The 14269-nt window shown below is 40.5% G+C and overlaps 1 protein-coding gene across 1 annotated transcript; it reads left to right on the top strand.

Moving 5' to 3' along the window:
• Positions 1–3510: 3510 nt before the first annotated feature.
• CTXN3 (cortexin 3) lies at positions 3511–12730 on the top strand. Its single transcript, XM_072860123.1, has 2 exons — positions 3511–3529; positions 12390–12730. Exon 2 carries the CDS (start codon positions 12485–12487, stop codon positions 12728–12730), a length of 246 nt encoding a protein of 81 aa, XP_072716224.1. The 5' UTR covers positions 3511–3529; positions 12390–12484.
• The last annotated feature ends 1539 nt before the right edge of the window (positions 12731–14269 follow it).

The following is a 14269-nucleotide window of genomic DNA, read 5'->3' as shown; positions in this document are numbered from 1 at the left end:
TATCTGTACACTTTTATTCTATTGTGTCCATGCAAGATACAAGCTTAAATCAGTGTTTTTCTGGAGCTGCCAGTCACAAGATATCTAGTACTCTCTTACATGCAGACACCATCCGAATTTTACACCCTGCCTGCACAAATCAGCTATAGGAGGAGAAGTAGAAGTTTTTATAAACCTTTATGTTTTGTCAGCAGAAGTGCTGTCATGTTATGTTAGGTGTCACATCTAGGCTGTATTAAGACAAAATTGGGAAGTAGAGAAATAATGTGAAGAAAGTAAATTAAATTTGAAATCTTGGCTCTCATGATGAATTATGTAAATGATGTTAGGGATTTTGCTCTTTTTTGGTATTGCTACAGTGTACACTAAAGAATACAAATGAAGGAAAAATAAATCAATATTAGTGTGATATAATTTGCAAACACAGCTTCTGAGGTACTAGGGAACAATGAGTTAGTGCATTGAATGCCACCTCTGGTTTAAGACGATGGCATATGGCACTTTATAGGTATTACACTGCACTTTGCGGAGGCCGATCCCCATTCCTGCCAGCCTTTGACATCAGTCAGAGGTGAGTGACTCAATTTGCACTTCCAAGTAGTTTGAAGCAGGATGGAGTTTGTCAGCTTTTGTGGCAAAGCTATAACGGAGATGCTTAGGAGTAGTCTGAAATGGGCGCCATGGGGCACAGTTGCGTAAAAGTAAAACACACAAAGAGGGATGTGAGAGCTTGATTTAAAGCTACATTTAAAGCTAGCTATATTATACTCATGCTTTAGATACCTCCAGAGAAGGTGCTGTCACCCCACAACTTACCCTTGTTCCCTTTTTCTCCTCCCTTCTCCAGATACAACAGCCCTCCCCACCCCAATGTTTGCTATTTTTGCCTTGTTCTTAGCCAGATTTTAGAAATCTCTGTAGATTAGGATCATATATGTCAACGTTGACTGTCCAGAATATGGATGATATTTACATTGCATGCAAAACAAAATCTCTTATGGCTTTCTCTGGCCAAGCCGGGATTCCAGGCTCGCCGTTTTGTGCACCGTTTGGTGCTAAAGATTACAGCAATAGATGCAAATGTGAGATAACGACTTACGTTAGGACAGGAGAGCAGGGAAGCTACACAGTGTCCAAAGTAAATCTCAGTTATAATATGACTTTTCCTTCAGACATCTGAATATTTTACCCTCCCCAACATTTTATCCTTCCTACTTTGCTCTGGCAATGGTAGATACTTGCTGTCCAGGCTGAGGCACCCTTTAGAAATGGTCTAGGTTTTTATTGCTTCCAGTTTTACTTCGTCCCACAAAAATAGTTTTAATGTGCCAAACCAAACATATATGGGCGATATTTTTTCAAGCAAGTGCCGTGGAAGATGTTGGCTAATATTTGGATCACAGAGATTAAATTCCAGTGCTAAATAGACAAGGCAGGGAAACAGGTCATGCCATGTCAAGGTCTTCTTCTGAGGTTACCGTAGGGGAGCCATGTGTGCTTCAGATAGTTTTACTAATAAGGAGTTAGGAGTCATGTTGCTTGCCTACTACCCTCAGAAAATGTCTAAACTACATTGTTATTTTGAATGACCTGTGTTGAGGAGGATATTCATGCACCTTCATGTGCCTGCCAAAGAAAACTTCCCCATGCATGCACAAAATAAGAAAAGCAATGGAGTTACCCTAAAAAGACAGTGCAGTTGACTCAGAGGCGACATGAATATAGCAAGCGGGTTTATTTTGCAAAATGTCTTTTGTGGTGGAGGTGAGGGAGTGCCAGTGGTAGCGCTGCAGGGCCTGGGAGGAAGAGCGGGGATGGGAACCTCCATGTTCTCCGAGAGATGCCTGATCTGACTCTGTGATGGATGTTCACAGCACCTGCCAGAACTGGCTTGTACTTCCAGCCAAATGCACGTCACAGGGAAGGATGCCTCCAGATGTTAGTGGCAATTAAAGCCATCTGCAGGGTTAAAAAAGGGTTCAGTGTGTTAAGCAACTTAACTGGTGACCTGTGGGCCAAACACACCTGGCCTACCCCCCTTTCCCAGGGGAGAAGAGGAAGGCTGTGCTGGGCTGCGAATGCTGCCAAATCAGCCAAAATCTTTCTCCCTTGCTTTATCTCTACCAGCCTGACACAGAAAGTCGGGTCTTGGCATTGGCTATGAGGGTTAGGGGTGCTCAGTAAAAACATCTGGGAGAGCAACCTCTGCAGGAAAAAGCAAGTTTGCACAGTCCTTTCCCCTCTGTGCAAGTCTGGTGGTGGAGGACCTGCAAGTGGGACGCCTGCTACTGAGTATGTCCAATGCCGCTGCTTGTACAACGGGTGGGAAGCAGCACTTCAGGGCCCCTACCTCCACCTCACAAAAGTACGAAACAGATCTGTGAATAGATAAAGATAGAAGCACACTAACAAGTTGGCAGGAGTGTCTCTTGAGTCGCAGTGAATGCCTCAGGATTGCATTTATGGCTGTTAATCAAAATTTGTATGTTTCCTGCAAGGCTGCCTTTATTTACACTTTTTGAAATGCATATAGGTTTTGGAACTAAGCACATCTAAATATTAAATATAATTATCTTCAATTCTCCTTTTTCAAAAAGTTGTTGAGTAAAACACAACTTTATAGCAAAGCAATTCAAGGCTATGGAAAATATTTTAATGATATTGGCTGAGAAAAACCTTCTTTGCAGAACACTAAAGGAACCTTCCTATTAGACAGCTGGAGATGCAAATTCATCCCAACTAGTGCTGTAGGAAATTACCTGAAATACCAATGTATTTCTGATATTTATTTCAGAATTTTACATTATTTCCATTCAAAGGCATATGTGAAGCATACTGTTTTCAAATCAAATCAAGAGTTTGCAGTCTCTGGGGTTGGAAGCCAGGATATGATGCACCCATTGCAAGCCCTCCAAGACCTGACCCTATAGCATCTGTTAAACTCAAAAGTCACACCCAAAAGCTTTAGCTGCCGAAAGCAGCATTAAGGGGACTACAGGAACCTAACTCTGAAACTGAGATACAAAACACTTCCTGGCTAAGAACTGCTTGATCTCACTAGGGTGTCCTCCTGTCTTCCCTCTCTGACTGACTTGGTCAGAGACATCCCAGGGCTTTTCCTCTTAATTCCTGTCTCCTGCTTTAACCTTCCTGGGACCAGATCCTAGCAAAAGCACTGCATATGCCTCCTCTGGGGTCCAACTCACACAGTGTGGCAGCAGCATCCAGCTTTATATGTTAACCAGGTGGCTCCCAGGATTATTTCTGATTTTTTTTTTTAATCCAATAGCTACTTAATATAAAATGCATATTAGAGTAATAGGAGCAAAACTCCCCTTCCGTGGGAGTTCCCTCATTGCTGGATTATAGATTCACGCTCTTATGATCTGTCTTCTTGTAATAAATGAATTATTCCTTCTTTTCTTGCAGACTTGCTCAGTTTCTTGGAGCTGAGTGGATGACAACTTGTATCACAAGGAGAACTGTTTAAAGGGAAGTATGTGATGAAGAGTTTCTTCATGACAAAAAGGTACACCCCAGAAAACACACCAGCTTGCCTGGATCACAGAGTGGTAGTGCTGCAGTAATGTGCTACTGAGTCTGTAAAACTGTGATTTGAGAGTACTTAATTGGAAAATACACATAACATCAGCTTCTGTCTGATGTTATGAAATCCCTATGCTAGAAATCTTCTGGGAATGTAATCCATCCTCTTTTGTCAAGTCTTGTCATGAATCTTCCAGAGAAGGAGGGGTTACTAAACCTTGTCAATTATCCTTCCAGAAGTTGCTTGTTATAGCAATGGGGTGGATCCAATCTAGCTGTGTGGAGTTCAGGTTCAGAAGGTGGAAAATCCCCAAAGAATTAAAAAGGGAAATTACAAGCTGGCTCTTTAAAGTCACAGAATGAGAGATGCTGATGGAACTAAGGGAAGTGTAGGAAGGGGTCCTAGGATGCCCTTTTTGAAGCTTGTCTAGAGGAACAGATCCTGAGGAATTCAGAGGGTGCAGAACACAGCATCAGACTGACCTATGCCCATGTGTGCAAAGGAGAACAAGGACCTGAAAATTCCTTCCTGAAATGTTTTCCTGCAGAGACAGAGGTATACCTTGTTGTGAGCATAACACATTCGTATGGCAGACTGCCTTGTGGTTTCTACTGAGGCGTATACTTGTGTAACAGCTCCGCAAAGCAACGTGCTGGCAACTGAAATAGTCACACTTGCACAGAATATTTGTGTTGCCAAGCCCAGGTCCCTGGGTAGCCCTTGTTACCTGCTAACCCTGCAAAGGACAAGGTGCTGAGGGAGCCCTGCATGGAAGTTTTTATGTGGCAGCAAGAGGAGGTGCTTTCCTCTTTGTTTCTAGTTGTATAAAGCATGAAAAACCAGACTGTGAATGGGTTTAAGACAGACCACCCCCAGAGTGCATGGATGTCTCTGTTGGCTGCATGGGTGTCCACATAATGACCATCTCTGCATTGTGGTAATCTGGGTGGCAGCTTTGCATCATCTCTGCAAGCATATTTTGTCCTACTACATGCACAAAACCATGGTCCCACGCTCCACAATGTTGACCCTGCCAACCACAATGTGCCAACCACACAATGTGGTTGGCAGGGTTAGTGTTTTAAAATAAAGGATGCTTCCACGGGAAAATCCTCAAGGGCCAGAGAAAGGAAGATAATTCTTGTGAGCTTCAAATCTATTGTCCATGCCAGAAGCCTGAAGGAAATATGAGAGAAGAATAACATCCCATATTCTTTTTTTGGTCTATGAAAATATGGGATATCCAAAAACTGGAAGTGCCCTGTAAGAGATCAAAACAAATTACATTCTGTCACCCTAAAATGATTTGGGGTCTCTGTGTGTATGTGTATGTGTGTGTGTGTCTCTGCTTGCTTTTAAGTAGAAACTCTCAGAGAAAAAAAAACCTTACATTTTTTAATCAGCCTATCTGACTGACATTCTAAAACTGACTTCATTTTTCTCATGGGAAAGGAAAACAGGAACCTTCTCACTTTAGCTAGATATTTTCCTTCAAAATAAAAAGCAACTATATCAAGGACAGCTTTAGTACGTGGAAACAAGTACAACTCCCAGGGCAAAAATCCCGAGATATAAATTTAGAAGTTAAGCAGTAAAAGTTACTGACTATATCCTCTCCCATTGCAAGGTCAGTTTATTTTCTAAAGAAAGTACACCACTGGCATTCATATAATCCACTACATTTTAAGAAGTAGAAGGGATTAAGGTATTTGGCTGAAGATCACAAATTGTAATCAATACTCGGATTGACTGATAAAAGGAGTGTTAATTGGCATTAAAAAGGCAGATTACTGACAACAATCAATAGAGAAAAAGAGAGAAGCACTAGCAGATTATAGGTCTGATTTTGCAAAGGTATGGGAATACCCTGTGGGGTTTTTTGGTTGGTTTTTTTGGTACACCTTTCGAATGTTAATGTTCTGCTGAAGATGGTTTCAGACAGGCTGCGAGGCAACTGCCGTACTCAGGCAAGCAGAATCCATTGAAGAGCTGCTGAGGCAGAACCGAATTATAGCCTCACTTTAAAAAAACGACAGTATTGTCAGCTAATTACTCCTAACACACAAATAGGATTCTCATTCGAGATTGTGGGGGTTTTTGTGTAAAATTCTAAGCCTTCAAAATGCAGCTTTTGAACTTGGGTATTCACTGGTTCCTTGGCAGTCCCCGATCTTTATGCATAGAAATACAAGAAAGGTCCAGAAGAATGGAAACTAAAGATACTTGTAACTACCTGTAACTGCTGCAGTGGGAAATGGGTCAAGTTCCCTCTCGACTAGATGAAGGTATTTGTTTCACAGAAATTGATTATCTAATTTTCTTCATTTATTTAATAAACTTATAACCTTTATCTTGCATATGCCTGGCTAATACTGTCTATTATGTCCTACATATCAGGTCAGGAACTAAAACTTAATTAGACTTAAGAGTAACAATAATTAAATGAATGTATACTGATTATATTGTTGTATATTCCCTGTTTACTTTCTGGAAAGTATATTACAGTTCATCTTTTACTGATGCCAGAAAGGGTAGTATAAAACCCATTTCTTGACATTTTGAGCTGCAGATAGTTTTTTGATAAGTATGACTGCTAAGACAACAAATTTCAACTTGCTGATTTATGTAGGATCCAGCCTATAAGGTTATTAGCCATGTTATTGGCTTTAAAAACCTCAGCATTTTTTGTTATCTTATTACTACTATACATTTAAGATATTCACTGTGGAGAGGGGTTGGCAATACTGATGCCTGTGTATCTGTACACCCTCTTTTTAAAAGAAGTGTGTATACAGAGGAAGGAAAACAGGTGCATTTTTCAAACCATTGCACAGATTCCTGGATGGTGTAAATATATTGATGTTTCACAGATTTGTACCTTCAGATCTTCACGAGTAGTATCTCATAAAGCTAGCAATTACTTTAGCAAATGCAGTGAGTAATTCAAGCTTTTAGAATAACTTTGGCCTTTTTTGTGTATAAATCATCCTCACACAGCTTATGTAGAGAAATTCAAAATATTATGCATGTGCTCATTAACACATTAAAGGTGAGCTTGCATTTTAAACATTCCACACTGCATTAAGTAAAAATGAGGTGCATGGTATTGGAGAGGGTCTACAGAAAAAAGAACAGATCCCTTTCTAGCATTGTTTTATTGCTAAAATTAACCCTGTCAACTTGCTTTAACAATGTCAACAGCTGAATGGTGCACCAAGGGGCTCTTTTTGCACACTAAGATCTGTCCTTAAAAGCTGTTGAGAGATGATGAGGATATGTGCCTGCAGGGGAAGGGCAATGTCAGCTTGATATCAAATTTGTAAGAAGAAAATGATGAAGCACGTAAGGTGAAAAGGGCATTGTTAATATATCTATTTAGACTGTGCAACAAACAACAGTACAGGATACACTGTGAAGGAACGTAAGACACATTTGGGTACAGGAGAAGGGGATGTGTAATTTAATTTGTTAGCCTGGTACTTTTTGTAATCAAGTTTTGTTTATTTAAGGTAGGTTTAAAATGTCAATCACAGCAACTGAGCAGTGAGTGCATGGAAATATCTTTGCTCAAATAGTTTGTGGACAGATGTTTGAGCCTGAAGAAACTTGCCATGTGTTTTTGTAGCTAAGGAAGTGAGTAATCAGTGAAACTAGTATGGGTGGTATAGGAAAATCATGCACATGGTCTTGGCACAGCTGTGTGCTTGCTACATTCCATGAGATATTTCATAATGGAAAACCAATTGCTCCACTAATAGAGGATACCTGCATATCAGGCATATGTTGTGAAGCACCCAGTGAAGTCACTGGACCTTACAGATTAGGCCAGTAAATCTTGAGTGAACAAGAAGGGCAAAAGAAAGTCCCTGGGTGTTGACTTAAAAGAGAGAGGAAAATATCCTGTTTAATGTGTTTAAATGTCTTGATGTGTAATGTCTTGATGTGTTTATTGCTTAATTGTAATTTTTATCAATCAGATTTTACAGGGCCAAAAGTGTAAGTGGGCAAGATGGTAATTAAGTCAGCAGAACTGTATAGCTAGCTGCAGTAGCAGGAAATTTGGCCTTGTGTCTAGTTAGCAAGGCTGCAAGCCCCTATGACTCAAATGGTTTCCTGCTGGTCAGATTTCTCCTTTGAACTTGCTTGTTTCAGAGGCTTTTCTATTTGTTCTATGTGATTTAGACAGAACATTGTCCAGTGAATGATCTGTCAAGAAATAGCAATAAACAGATGCTGCCACTCTATATGGTATTTCATTGTTAATGTTTTTAATTAAAATATTTGCTTTAAATCCATGCACACATAGATTGTGTATGTTACAGCTCAGTCTGAATGTCTGCAATAGTTTATTGAGTTAGCAGTTCCTCAGTATTTTGAAAGATGGAGGGCCAGCAATGCTAATCTATGTGTACCTCTGACTATATTGGAACAATTTACGGCAACTGAAGGTCAGCTCCAGAGCTTCTGTCTTAGAGTATTCGTGCCGTATTGCAGCTACATGGATGGGATGACATGCAAGTTTATGAAAAGGTAGGATACAGAAATTGGCAAAATGGGTAGAAGTAAGATTCTACTCAGGAAACTGGGATGTGGTCTCCTACAGTCTCTTTGGCTGTGACTGCTCACCAACATACAAGTCTTTCATGGAAGAACCTAAATATATGGGTGTTGATACAAAATGCAATTTATATTCTACCTGGTAATGAAGAGGGGGCAGTTTAAACAACAGAACAAAGCCAAATTTAATTGTAAATATGTTGTTCCTAGAGGTGCAGATCTTAAAGCCATTCTTTCCGTTAGTCCTATTGTTCTCAAAGTAAGAAGCTTTAAACTGTGAGCCCTAAGGAAATCCTTTTAAGGTACAGCGATTTTCGAAGTCAACTTTGAAACAAATGAAATGCTGAAAACACAGAAAGACCCATCAAAGGTGCTTTGAACAAGTTTAACTCTTCAGAGTCCTGAGAATTTGTATCTTTCACACAAATGTGTAGGAAGCTCTATCAACTAATTAATCCAATGACATTTTAACTTCAAAAATCTTAGTGGCTTGACCAGAAAAGTTACTTTTTGGTGACATTTGACCAGGCCCTATGCTCATAGTTCAGCTAAAGGGCTGCAGGTGGGCACCTGAAACTATATGAAGGCTATTAAGGCATAGGATGTGCCAAAGACTAACCTGACAATTTAATGCCACTAATGATATGTGAGTTTTGCTCTGTTTCTTTATTTCTTTATAAATTTAGTATCTTAGACTGTAAGCACCACCCCAGGGAGAGCTATAATTGAACAACCTAATGGATGTGTACACACTGGCAAGGAGAAATTATAATAACAACCTGATGTCGATAGAGTGATGTGCAACTGTGTGCTCATTAAACAAAGGATTAGACACATCTGCAAGGAACCCATTACAGAAAGTAATTGAAGGGGACACCTCTGCATTCAAAAAGAAAAACAGGGCTAGTCATTTAAGTGAAGGATAATCTGTTCGTTCTATCAGTTATGATTTTAACTGAGATGTGGGGGGGAAAAAAGCTGCAAGTCTGCACCGAAAAGAATCTTAGCTACAGCAAGAAATTTTTAAACAACCTTGAGGCTTTTCCACCCATGCTATAACCTGGCTTGGCTCTTAGTGATTGGAACAAGCTGAAAAGAAACACATTCAGCTTGTGTTGTTATTATTACTATTATCTGGTTTCTACCACTTGCCTTGTTATGATCTGTATTTTTTATTTATTTGTTTTGGCTGCGTGGATACCTTTGTGCTGAAATGGGGATACCTGTAGTGTGCACCACACTCATACTTTCATCTCTTGCCTCTTGGGATCTGCATTAGAGGTGGATCCTCGGGCAGAAATCTCCCTCGTGCCATGGAGAAGGGCCTTTTTGCCTCTCTTTGCAGCTCCTCAGCACCCTCTTCCAGGCTCCTCTCCTCCCTGTCAGCCTTTGATCAGTGCTGCCAAGGTGGCATGGAGTTCAGGCAGGCTGGAGGAACTCTTGCAAGGAGCGCAAAGGTTCTCATGCAAGAATATACAGCTTAAGGCTATGCTGCCATGTGCAGTCTGTATAGTCTCCTAGATAGGGAATATTTCCAGTTGGAAAGAGTCTCTGGTGCCCAGCGCCGGCAGAGCTCTGCTGACACAACAGAAAGTGACAGGCAGGTAGGAAGATGTGGGGCTCAGGGACTCCCTTACACCAGTTGCTCCAGGTGAATGACCAGAGGCCAGGAGTGTGGAAGCCCACATTGCTGTGGCCAGGGTGCTTCCAGGCCTAATTACTTGTGGCTATAGATACACCCAATTAATATCTTTAGCTAGTTACCTGGTACTTTCAAGTACCCATGTGCTTGGATCAGTGGGGATAGTTAAACATTTTGTTACGTAGGAAATGGCTAATGATGTCATTTAAGTTTTAGCTTGCAAAAGAAGTGGTCCACAGAGGGCAAAGGATGTGGTTATGCCAGGTATTGTGCCTTTCTGTGGAGACAAACTGCCTGCCCCAAAAAACTTGCCATCATTCAGTGTAATGAGCACACTCAGAGGCTGTCTGGAAGCCCAAAGCCTTGGAAATATATTCCTTTCAGCTTTGCAATGTAGTCTTCGTATTTTACTGCATATAATCTATAGCATAAAAATTAGGATTCTGAGTGTGAAAAGCTGCTAATTGTAAAATAGTCAGACATCTCACATGTTCCTAAAATCAGTCAATAGTTCTCACTGGTATGAAAATTAGTATCTAACTCTTCTCTGTATTATCCCACTTAGGTGCCTACTCTGATCCCAAAAGGAAAATAATGAACTGCATTTGCTTATCACTGAGTCACTAATTACACATATCTTTTTAAAATCAAGTTTCTTCAAAACTGGAAAGATACTGTGTACAGAATCCTTTGTCTGTTCTAAGTTTGACGTTTAAAACCAGCATATCAAAAGTTGATCTTTCCTGACAGTCACAGATTTTCCATCTTCTGCATTTTCTCCCACAGTTGCTAACTGTATTCAGATAATGCCTAGAAAAATGTCAGGAAAACCTTTCCTAAAACACTGATCTATGACAGCAAGCACAGTTACTGTATTGTGTGATTGCAGTTTTAGGGAAGACTGTTACGTGTGTACAATATGTGTATAGCTGAGGGCATATGCTTAAATAACTTTAAAAACCGTGACATAATGTGTGTGCTGGAGAGCTTTCTGAAGTCAGAATACCAGAGGTCTTTTAGAAGGGGGCATCGCTACCTTTGGCCTTCACTGTAGCATCACTGCCACAGTGATACACTCTGTCTCAGTTTATATGTTTCTTCTTTTTTATAGCAAGATTATTTATCGTCAGAATGCATTATTTCCTTCACCAGGTATCACTCCCCCCAAAAAAAGTCTGACAGCTTTATTAAGCTGGTTGTTCCTAAAGTTTTAGCTCTCTCTGTTTGACAGTCCTCTGCATTTTTTATTAGCTGGTAGCTGAGACACTCTTTCAAAAGACTGGAAGTTAACATTTTTGATCTTTCTATCCTTTCCATCATAAATTAAATCAGGCAATAATAGCCATGCAGTTCCAATATTTTTGTTGCTTTAATAATTCCTCTATTTTGTTTAAGGTACAGTTTTTAGAATAATCCTGGCAATATTCCAGTATGACTGTGCTTTCTTAATCCACTTATACCTATTAACTGTTGTTACTGAGGCATGCTTCTAAATCATTACTGACTGCAGTCCAGTGACAGAGTGGTTATAATAATGTGAAAGTTTCACCTGTGCATGCTATGTACTGAATTTTGTTATTCTATTTCTTTTCCTTCCTGTTACCATTAACGCAAAATGTTCCGCTGAGACAGCATTGTCCTTCAACCAGTTTTGAAGCCTTTCTTTTTCTGAGGGCACTTTGTAGGTAATTTCAGTGGTGCCAATGACCAGGCCTAAGCTGTGGCATCCAGCAGTGCTTCCCTCACGCTGGAAGGAAAATCCAGTGTGCAAGGGAGGAGGAAGTAATGGTAGGCAGACACCCAGACAGACAAGGGAGCAGACGTGCCAGGCAGGCGGTAGCACAGCATATGCTCTGCTGTCTAGAAACAGCCGAGTTCAGTCCCAAATCCTGGCGATTCTCTTGATGTGGCAGAGCTGGTGACATAAAAAACGTTTTGTTGCTAACTGTGTTTGTAAGCCTGATTCTGATTTTAAGTAAGAAAAGGAAACATTTGCCCTTGAGCTAAATTACTACTTGACTTCCTTCAGGCTGCCTTCCTAAATCTTCTCTCGTTTCAAACACAAATTATTTATGTCTTTCCTTCATAAATGCTGCAGTGTTACAGGCACTGAATGGTTGCTGCCTTCCACTGTGGGGACACGTGCATTTTATTGGCCTGCAGCGGATCCTGGTCCATCCCACCTCAAAACATTTTTGGTCATTGTGTATAAAACCATAACCACATTTGTTTTTCAAACCCCTGTCCCGCAAATTAGAGTAGCATCAACTGCAGTTCATCTGTCCTGCAGCAAGGCATGCAATTTGCCACTTCTGTGGGCTACCCACTGGAGCAGTGTGATTAAACCCCTTGTTTTCACCCTTGCAGGAAAGAAATGTTCTACCCCAGTCCAAATGATATGGTAGGCAGGGAGACGTTACTGCCAGCTCAGGGTCTAGTGACATTTAATATTGGTGGCTGGATTCTGCACTGCCAACAGAACGGTACAGGGTTTCTAACAGGTCTCATATATGACACAGAAGCAAGCAGACCTGCTGTCAAGTTCTTTTCCATCTCATTTTTCTCCATTAGGAGAAAGTTGTATTGAAGTAAACAAACAAAAGGGCTATTCACAGTTAACATTGCTTCCCCCTTGCCCTGCAGATAGCAAAGTGCATCTAAATGGCTTCTACTCTGACCTCAGCAAACTGATGATGAAAAGAAGGTGACTGTGGGATTATTCGTTTCAGCTTCCCTGGATGATGGATGGAGGGATATTCACTGCCACTTTGGTGCCATCTGGGAACATGAGACCAAATTCTAGCATGACTCTGGAACAGAAAACAACATTTGTCTTTGTGATTTTATTATTTGTTTTCTTGGGAATCCTCATTGTTCGCTGCTTCCAAATTCTCCTTGACCCCTACTGGAGTATGCCAACCTCAACCTGGGCTGATGGACTTGATGGACTGGAGAAAGGCCAGTTTGACTATGCTCTTGCTTAGAGACTGAGAATTATGGAGGCTTATTTAGCACTCCGATAAAGAAAAATCCTGGAATGTCTCTTTATTTTGTTTCTGGTTTACATTTTTTCAAATATTGTAGGAGTTGCACATACATATATACATGGAATTAATTTGATTTTAATTAAATACCAAAGCAAGTTAAATCTGTGAAAGTAGATTAGTGAATCTCCTCATCAGGAGAAAGATAAAGGTTGCATTAACAGAACTTTTCTTCAGAATGCATTGGAACAATATGTAGTGTATGTGATCTCTTATAACCAGCTAAGAGATAGTAGAGCACATCTTCTCTTGTGTAGCCACTAACAAGAGTCTGTGGAGGAAGGTGTCTCACAAATGAAATAAGAATGTGCTTTTATGATCTGTATATAGTAAATCAGCTTTTCAAGCTCCACAAGAGTCTTCTTACTCTATCTCCCATGCTCTGAAGACAAGTGAGGAAGTTTCCCATACCATGAGATAAGATTGAAAGAGAGAAACTTCAGGAGAAAAAAATTCCTCCATGTTTTCCCAGGTATTCAATAAGATGCCCTTTCTCAGCATTAAGCAGTGATTAAGCTACTTAATACTAACAAATCACTGACGATAATCTTTGTTGTGAAAAAGATATGTAACGAGTTTGGCCTATCTTTGCCTTTTTGTGCCAAAACTGATTTATATTAAGACAGACTTTTTGCATTGTTCTTACAACAGCTTATGCAAACAAATTTCAGTCTTGCATGTATTTCAAACACTACATTTCCAGCATTCACTCAGTCTGTTTATTTGGTAGGTCACACTGCATTGTTTTTGTTTCCTAATTGGATGACTGAAACATTGGTGCGAAGAATCAATAAACAACCACCACCCTCTTTACTTATAAATGGCTTTGAATGTATTTGTACAATGAAAACCCATTCCTAGAAGTCAATGTAAACAAAAACTATCTGTGTGATTGATTGGGGAAAGAAAGATTTAAAAGATTGCATAAAATTTAGCAGAACTACTTAGAGTCCAAGTGGATGTTTGCAAGCATTGTTTAGCAGCATTGAAATACTATAGTGGTAACAACATTTGATGTACTGCCAGGAGGGAAAAGGCCACGCTCCTGAACATAGAAAAGTCTTGAAAAAGGTCCTAGTGCTGCCGGGCTTCTTAAACATTTCATGGAGTGGGGAAGGGAAGGCGCATGCTGCCTGTTTTCAGACACAGCTTTAGCTTTAGCTGTTTTACTCGTACTATAATAATGACAAGCAGTTGGGAAGTTTTCCTTTGTGCTTTGGCTTGCAGCCTGTAAATGGAGAAACAAAGCCAGCGCCGTAGCTGGTACAGCTGGGGCTGTGCTGACTCATCCAAGCCCAGTCTCTGACCCTAGCTGTGGCACTTAAGAGCTATTTATTTCCCTTTGCTGCTTTTCCTGTCCATCGGTTAAAGGTTGCAGCTATTTGTAGCAGAGGCAGTGGAAGGAGGGGTGGCTCTGTGTGCTGGCTATTGCAGTTCACAGGAGGGCAACCAGAGGCCCAAACACAGCTCCCTGACGAG

Source organism: Ciconia boyciana, chromosome 4 (genome assembly GCF_034638445.1).
Source record: "Ciconia boyciana chromosome 4, ASM3463844v1, whole genome shotgun sequence".
Lineage (NCBI taxonomy): Eukaryota > Metazoa > Chordata > Aves > Ciconiiformes > Ciconiidae > Ciconia > Ciconia boyciana.
Note: the sequence above shows the minus strand (reverse complement) of the source record. Positions and strands in the feature narration are given on the sequence as shown.

Coding starts and splice junctions, on each gene's coding strand:
- CTXN3 (XM_072860123.1), top strand. CDS start 12,485: ATGATGGATGGAGGGATATTCACTGCCACTTTGGTGCCATCTGGGAAC.